We start from the raw sequence: 8,943 nt of genomic DNA, 5'->3' as shown, positions 1-8,943 counted from the left end.
AAGGAGGAGAGGATACATGACAGCTGGCCTGTCACACACAATGACTTATTCAACTAAAACACAGATTTCACCAGTGGGTACCGTACACCAACTGTCTCTCTGGTGAAGTAGTGAACAAAGCAGACAATTCCCAACTCTTTCTCGCTTAACAAAACATGTTTATTCCATAACAAAAAACCCCTATAACTGCACCATGTTTTAGAACATTATGGTCTTAATGTGACAAATTGGGATGTGTTAATCAACCAGTATCACTGGTATTAAGTGTTTCATTTACATGAGGTCTGTAAATGTACATGAGGGAGCCTTTTCCCCCTTGATGTACAATGCTAATACTTGTTACAATCTATAATTCATCTTTTATTGCATTTACATTACTAATATAGCTCTGACACCAGCTTTGCACTGGATCTGATTAAGAGGCATGCTCTATATATATATATATATATATATATATATATATATATATATATATATATATATATATATCCATTACATGTTATTACAGGGACTGTACAGTTTCTGTAGGCAACGGTTACAAGACTGAAACCTCTCTCCACCTCCCGGCGGAAAGACTAAGCACAAGTAAACATCAGCTCAAACACTTAATATACACACTGTGTTACGCAGAGCCAAAGTTAAATGCCTAAAAGTCACTGAATAATAAGGAACAATGTATTTATTCAAGACCGTTCACACACTCAAAAAGTACCATCTATGTGGTCCACAATCTTCAAATAAAGCTGAACAATCCAAATAAAATCTATAATACACATTTCTGTATAAAGTCATTACATGGCAGTGTAACGCTTAAAATAACCCCTGTGAAGCCATTTTCACTGAGGGTACACCTGGTAACTCAGCCGGTTTCTTCTCTCTATTGTTAAATTACAAATGCAAATTAGATTTGTTTTTTTAACAAGTGCACCATTTTCTGTTTGCTACGAGCTGACCACAAGTAAAACAATAAATAAATACAATACCTACATTTTAAACAGGTTCCAGAAATAATCTAAAGTACTCCGAATTATAATATTTAAACACGAACCAACAACATTATGACATAACTTACTGCAGGCATAGCTGTCAGAGGTTTGACAAATGTACATACTGAACACGTTAACAAATTACCAAGGTTCAACAATTACGGTTAATACTTCAGCTGTGCATTACGGTCTACATTTACATTTCTGGCTGCAAGAAACTAGACTTAAGTCACCATTGTATTTCACAATACATTCACATGTGCTGAGTGTACATTGATTTTGGGAGGAAACTTTCAAGCCTGAAACATCTAAAAACAGATTTAGAGTTTTTCTTCGTTCAGCTGCTTTAAAACTTACATTTTAGAGCTGTGTTATGTAAAGAGATGCAGGAGGGATTAAGACAAAAAACAAAACCCACAAATAAAGGGACAGCTCAAAGAGACCTGTACTTGCATACCTGCATTTATTATTCTGTTCAGTTTCTGTCCAGATGGACAAAGTAAATTAATGAAAAACTTAAGCACATCCTAAAATTTCCAGAAATAAAAATCAGCACCCAAAAACTGCACTATGAATAAGAAATGAAGAAAAAAAAAGCCATAAACTTTTAGAGGGAAAAAAAACAAAAAACAAACCCTTCATAACATAAAATAACTCAAACTGTGTGTGCCTATGTGATAGTTTTAATAAATAAATAAATACTTCTGGATTTGTATGTCCCTTATTTAAATGTGGCACCAAAACAAGCATTTCGTATAGTGAACTGTTAAGACTGAGGTTTCGTCTAACAATACTTCAGAGGCAGTGTGACTCAAATAAACCATGCAACAGAGCAAGATTCACCAAGTGCTATATTTTGTCTCTTTATAAATTTGACAGTAAGGTGCAGAGATTTTATGAGTCCACAAGCAAAGACTGGTACTAGGAGCTATGCAGCTGTATGGTTGAATGTTGTTGAAAAGTTTGTATTGTGATTTTTTTGGTCAGGTCCCCAGGACTTTACAGATGGGTTGTGTGCCCTTCACAGGATGAATATTTTAATAACCTTCTGGATTATCTTCCCACATCCTGGACAAGGAGCCTGGAACTTATGTAGCCTCCTTGCACATGGAAAACAGGTAAGCAGGTGAGCAGTGCGTCCGTGTATAATATTTCCATTACGTGGCCGCACTCGACAGAGCTTGCAAGGCTCTAGCAGCGCCTCAGGCCTAACGTCCTCAACCTCCATGCCCAGATTCTCTTGACTGTCTCCTTCAGAGAGCTGCTCATCTTTGTGGAAGACAGAGGGCCTCGGACCTTTGCCTTTTCCCATTACCATTGTTGGCAATGGTCGATCGGCGGTGGAATGTGAAGGGAGGATGACAGGATCAGAAACTGTCCTGCTGCAATCTGGGACATCAATGCCCGTGTCGCTGTCATCTTCCTCATCGTGGGTAATGAGTGAGCTGCATGCTGGGATGTCAGGAACAGAAAGGGAATGCGCAAGCCGAGGGACATCTTTATACCAGTTCTTCCTTAGAGCCCAGCACCGAACACAGTACCTCTGGAGAGGTATGTTGTATTTTCGGCACTCTGTGCACTGCCATGCATCCTAAGATATAAACACAGCATTCACAAGACTGATATAGTTTTAAACAAATGGCTGTAAATGAATAAACGGAGGCTCAGAGATACTGACCTGTGTGGAGATCTCTGTATCAGTATCATCACTCAGACACTGAGAGTCTTCATCTGGCTCCTCCTGCATCTAATAAATACACATCAGATCACATCACCTCTCCACATTTCTTAGTGAAAAACATTTTATTGGCAAGAAAGAAATATATCACAAAATTTAAAAAAGAAAGAAAAAGACATACTTCTCTGTCTGCTTTGTCCTCCTTCATTCCCCCATCATCATCCTCCAGTGGAGGCTCTCCTTCTCTGCTGCCTTCTTCCAGAGCAGCCTCTTTCATCTCCACACTCACCTGTTCACTCTCGCCCTCTGTGAGGAACCAAAGGTCGTCAGTGGTGTCCGACACAATGGCCGTATCCTCTTCCTGTGCAAGAGACAGCTGACACATCAGTCAGACCACCACTGTTATGATCTGATTTTTGCCATTTGTCAACAAGTAATGTCTGTTAGTTTTCCTAAGCTTGAAACCTCTAAAATGAACCTTATTGCCCATTTTAACCATTTTTAATTATACTGGGTGGACTTTCTAGCAGCACGTGAGGTGTCTTACTTGGTTTGTGTGGATGTCAGTGGAGCCATTGCTCCTGCGGCTGTAGTTATTACGGAGATTACCCAGAAACCACCAGGGCAAGCCAGAGAGGTCCCACTCATCCAGAGTAACATCCAGCTTGGGTCGCTTGCAGGCTGAGCGTTGCAAACCTTCAAGAGAGTCTAAGGAGGTTTTGAACATTTAAACAGTGTCTTGTAACGAGGCTGTTAAGTGTGCAATGGACTATTTGATTACCATCATCTGGTTCCCGAGGTCGTCTCTGGGAGGGGGTCTGCAGGAGAGGCCCATCACTACCAGCCTCCAAACCTGCTTTGACCACACCTCCACACATCTGTAAAAGAAGAAAATGCAAACGCAAGAAATTAGAACACAGAGCCGTGACTGGGTACTTGGAGGACTCGCAGCTCCTTTTCAACATGGCCTCTGTTTACAGGTGGGGTGGGATGGCACAAGGGACAAAGGGCTGGGCAATTTGGGTAAGGGCCAGTAGGGAGGGAGTTCAAAATAATTTAGGATATAAATGCAAACTGAAATGTTGAGTGCTGGGTAAACAAAGCAGAAAGCAAAGGCAAGGAAAGCCAGTATACTAACAGACAGGTGAATAAACAAGAGCATGATCACACAATCCACCGCAACTCTAAATTCGTTGGATTTAATACATTTATTCCAAGGTATGTACTGTTGTCTCATTTTTTTTTCTTAAATGAACAATTTGGCACATTTGTCAAAGCAAAGAAACAGACGCACACAGAATTTAAGTCTAAAGTAACATCTACCAGACAGTAGGGGTGCAACGATTCTCGTATCGATATTGAACCGTTCGATACAGTGCTTTCGGTTCGGTACGCATATGTATCGAACAATACAAATGTTTTAATTTATTTTATCAACTTTCCTTCTGACGATGCCATTTGTGTTGAGCGCTCAGTGGATCTGCGCTTGACAGTGCAGCCTAGGCGGAGCAGTCGAACGCAGATTCACTGACCGCAGGGCAAGCAAGCGAGACAGAAGCTAAGCTCTCCTTGCAACATGGCAAATTGAACCTCCCCCACCCTCATTCAGATCTGGCCTTGGGAACTATTTTGGTTTTCATGTGACGTATGACCCTGAAGGTATGGACAAAAGTAAAACAGTATGTCGGATGTGCCACGCAATGCTCAATTACATTGGTGGGAACTAGTGCGTTAGCGCAGTTTGCTCGTTAACCTCTGGGGGGTCCTAGAAAAATGCATACACTATCGGACCTAGAGCCACAAATCGACCACGCCCAAAAAAGTGCTATAAAAAATTTATATATTAATATTTTATTCCACTTTAAATTAGCCAATCTTTTAAAACTACTTCTCCCTGAACTATCCATGTAAAGTTTTAATTATATTTCGGGGGTTTTAACCCTTTTAATCGCAGTTTAATTACATGAGCGCACCGTTTTTTTTAGCCCCCCAAAACAAAACGAAATATTTAAAAACAAACAAACATTTGAAGTAATATTTGATTGTTATTATAATTAGGCCTTTAGATGGACTAAAGATTGGCACCAACCTTCATTTCGATCGCCTTTTTTTTTTTTTTTTCGGACCAGAAAATGGTCTCCAGGCGGCAAATGCTCCTCCTCTAGGCCGAAATCAGTGCATCCTCCCGGGTTAACTCCCGACGATGACTGGGGAATGTTGCGTCGGACCCCTTTTTCCAACACACACGTCCGGTACCACGTCACAACAAATACGTAATTTCCTGTTGATTAAAAAAAAAAAAAAAAAAATGCACCCTCAAACGGTCCTAGGGGCCGAAAATGGTCCCGCCCGATCAGCGGGCGAAGCTGCTGCTGCACGCCGGAAATGAGGCTTCGTTTCCCGCAGGTCTGTTTAAGCAGCCCGCTGTTTTCCAGCCTGGGGTCAAATGTGGAGCAAGGGCGCCACCCGGTGGACAAATAAAAAAATTACAACTCTAAGGCCAGTACTGCAAACGGAAACGGAAACATAACCGATCACGATCGATTTGACCGTAATTTTTTTGCCGTGAAAAATAGCGTTTATAATGGGTTTCAATGGGGCACAAATCGACCACTAGGACCGATAGTGTAAGTTTGTCTGTAGCTTAGCCACTGAAGCTAATTTCCGGAAGTCATACTGAAATTTTAACAGTAAATGTGACCGAACCTTTTTTTTGCAGACTTTCGCTATATTCCATTCAACACAGTGCAAATGGCGTGTAAATGAACAATGAAAAATGGCACAAATCGACCCAAGACCACCCAGAGGTTAACGTGTTGGCCATCCAGCCCCACGCATAGGGCGATCCGCGGTAGCTCGTTAACGGAGATTTGCCGTGTTGTGGCGTTAATGTCATTTCAACGAGATTAGTGCTGTCCGCACTAGTGGGAACAATGAATATGACTGCACATTTACGCCGACATCATCCTAGTGCAAAGACAAGTGGAAGCAGACAAAAACAACAAGCACGCATGCTACAAACTTTACCCGAGTCATTTAGACAGCTGTTAGCACATGATTCTCCTTATGGGGACCTGATATATTTAATATGCTGCTGAGAATATAGCCCAGAAGAAGCTTATAGTATAGCTTTTATTTTGGAAAGAGACATTTCTCTGTAATAAACTTTTCCAAAGATGAGCCATTTCTCAATCAGATAGATTTATTTTTATTACTTTGTTTAAAAACTGTACTTTTGAGTTAAAATATATATATTTATAATTTCAATAAAAAAAATGACAAATTAAAAAGGCATGAACATTTTTTGTATCGAAAAAAATATCGAACCGAACCGTGAATTTTGTGTATCGTTGCACCCCTACCAGACAGATCTATTATTTTAATCACTAAAATGTAACTAGGAAATATGCAAATTCAACACTTAAATTATCATCTGAAATTTGATTCAATAGCATTCTGAGATGGTTGTGGCACATGCAGCAACCTTTAATTTCATAAAAAGGACAAATATCTTAATATAGCTCAATGTTGCGGCAAACCAAATTATATACAAGCCACGAAGTAAGATCAAAGAGGATTTGGGGAGGGATTGGAAAGAAGGGTGCAGGAACGTGGGATTAGGTGAAAAGGTTTAGGGCAGTCAGACCTGTGGGTGATCAGGAGCTGTGATCCTCCAGTTCGGAGCAGAGAAGAGAACTCTGATACAGACAGAGACAGTGACTCTGCCCCCCCATCCAATGGGTGGAACTGGTGGGTCATAAAACAGTGATGAAAAGCCACCAGACCAAACCAAGAATGGGGTTGTACAGAGACGGTGCCACTCTGTACAACTGCACACCAACGAAGACAGCAGCCCTTACACCACCTTCCCCAGAACACACAACCCAGTAGAAACTAAACTTATACTTTGGGCAAAGCACTTTAAAACAGAGCCCAGCCAAAATAAGATTTTTAAGACTGATACTTGGGGATTTAACCTCTAAATAAGTTATTGTCAGGAAAAAAAGACAACTTGTTATGTGTAGTTATTTGTGAAAAAGCAAACTGTTGAATTATCTTGTTTTATTATGACAATAAGTCATGAAGTACCAGTTCATGCTCTGCATAACTGCTCTGACCATCTAGGTATGTTTGCTGCCAGCAGGGAAGTTGCAGAGTGCCCTCTGGTGGCCAAACTATGGAACATCAACACTCATGACATGGTTGAAGCACACTTCTCCATCTCCTCTTTACTTTTTAATTCATCTGCAGTTATAAATGCCAATATCAATATACGTATAAGTAGCTAAAATTGTCTGATATATCAGTCGGGCTCCATTTAAAGGCATTATCGGAGTGGCTGTGCACTTATTTTGTGACATTGTTACAAAAAGTTGTGTGTAGTGAAGCGAAAGCAGGTAAGGGTCTCTGTTTCTTCTGAGCACCATGCTTCAGCTTTACCTGACCACGATCCTCCACTCCGCCATCTACACATTCACGGCCCACAGAAAGATTCTCTGCAGCGTCTGCATTTCAAATGAGACACAGTAACAGAAAAAGGACATCCCCCCCCCCCTTTAATTATAGCATTGCACACTCTCACTAAGGCCCTTCAGATATGAAGTTTAAGCAGGGGAAAGGGGTCCATCTGGGACTGTGCAGGATCCCCACATCCTCCAAGCGATGGACAGCCTTTCACAATCACTCATAATATAGTCAACAAGATGGTCTTTGAATATACATGGAATGTTGGTATACCCACAGATCTTCTCATGTAATTTAAAAAAGCCACAATATGATGCAAATAACAGTGAATTCAATAAGGAGCACAGGAAGAGACATACTTTGACTTCAGACACCCACAAATGAATCCACAGATTGTTTTGTTTTTTGTTGATTCCACCTAACAAAAATATAATTTCACCAGAAAAAAAAAAAATGTGCAAAGGACTTAAATCAATAAATGAAAGAATCACTTACCAGCACAGTCAATAACAACCAAATACTTCTTCAGCATTTCATACACTGGGCTGTAAAATGGGAATACAAGCATTTAAAATTAAGATTTTTCTTCTTTTTTAAAAATGTATAAAGTCCAGATACAAAGCAGAACCAACAATGAGCACAGGTTTTGGTTAAGGTAATTACCTCGGGTTTTTAACAGAGAAGCTCTCCACTTCCAGCAGCTCTCCCAAAGGATCATCCTGGCAGTGGACTATGTGCTGCCTCTGTTTGTCATACAGTTGCTTCCCCATGATGTATTGGCCCAGGTAGTGCATCACCTACACAAAGCAGAAGATTTCATATGTTCAGGCTACATTTGTACCTTTGGAATGACCACGTGACCGATAGCTCTTTTTCAAAGTCACACTAGACAGCTCACCTCTTTGAGCGTGAAGATATCCTCCTGGGCTCCAGCCACACGCAGTATTTGCAGGAGAGGAGCTTTTGGTTGCACCTAAATGGACAACAGCACCGCCGCTTAGCATTACATGTTATATATGAGGTAACTGAATGCTTGTAGTTGCGTCTTAACTGCACCTGATTCCCTTCTCCCGGTAGCGTCCTGCATGACGAGCTTGATGCCGGAGTCTGGGCTGGTAGGGAGCTCATAGTAAACGAACTAAAGCTGCAAAGCAAAAATTACAACACGCATTATAAACGACTCACCCATTCAGCAGCATTCCACAGCTTGCTATAGTCACCGACTTTGCACATCCCACGCAACACCAGCGCCTACGGCGCCAAACGCAGCTTAGCAATGTCAAGTTATTGACAGACTGAAAAATTCTGACAATGTTTATAGTCAGTGCCAACTAGGCCGAGTTAACTTCCCAATCTGAAACCGTCATGGCCTGTCACTTCTCACACTATTACTTTCCCTTTGGCGCCCTCACAAAACAAAACTAAACCAGGCGAGCCAACGCCGAACATATGGCACAAAAATGTAAAAGTATAGGTATTGCTGTGCACATACACACACACACACGTGAGCTGCAGCCTCTCTAGACATCTCTAGCAGGTGGCAAGGCTGCTATCGCTACAGGCAAACGTGTTAGCTAACATAGCAGCAGCGCTAACGATGGCTAACTTTGGAAGCTAGCCAGTTACTCAACAATTCGCTCCTAATATTAACTCACCGTGAGGAGCTGACATTACTTCACAGCCAGTACATTGCTTCGGGCGCAGTATTGGCTTAACAGCTGGTCCGCATCGTAAAGACTTATGGAAAACTGAAATGCTGGCTTTTTAACACTAGCTAACGCTAGCAACCAGGAGACAGTTAGCTGAACTACAGAT

At 41.3% G+C, this 8,943-nt stretch overlaps 1 protein-coding gene across 2 annotated transcripts; it reads right to left on the bottom strand.

The window, feature by feature from the left end:
• Nucleotides 1–484: 484 nt before the first annotated feature.
• Nucleotides 485–8,943, bottom strand: mdm4 (MDM4 regulator of p53). Of its 2 annotated transcripts, none has more exons than XM_085353179.1 (11): nt 8,784–8,943; nt 8,185–8,272; nt 8,027–8,101; nt 7,792–7,925; nt 7,624–7,673; nt 7,105–7,169; nt 3,446–3,542; nt 3,212–3,372; nt 2,846–3,040; nt 2,665–2,733; nt 485–2,577 (listed from the first exon to the last, which is right to left on the bottom strand). In XM_085353179.1, exons 2-11 carry the CDS (start codon nt 8,254–8,256, stop codon nt 2,008–2,010), a joined length of 1,488 nt encoding a protein of 495 aa, XP_085209305.1. In that variant the 5' UTR covers nt 8,257–8,272; nt 8,784–8,943; the 3' UTR covers nt 485–2,007. The 2 variants fall into 2 exon arrangements, with proteins under 2 accessions (XP_085209305.1, XP_085209306.1); XM_085353180.1 differs by having other exon boundaries at nt 2,846–3,025.

This window comes from Diplotaxodon limnothrissa, linkage group LG5 (genome assembly GCF_057381915.1).
Source record: "Diplotaxodon limnothrissa isolate DT_005_m linkage group LG5, D_limnothrissa_male_GT1.1, whole genome shotgun sequence".
Classification (NCBI taxonomy): Eukaryota; Metazoa; Chordata; class Actinopteri; order Cichliformes; family Cichlidae; genus Diplotaxodon; species Diplotaxodon limnothrissa.
This window is presented reverse-complemented; position numbering and strand designations above follow the sequence as displayed.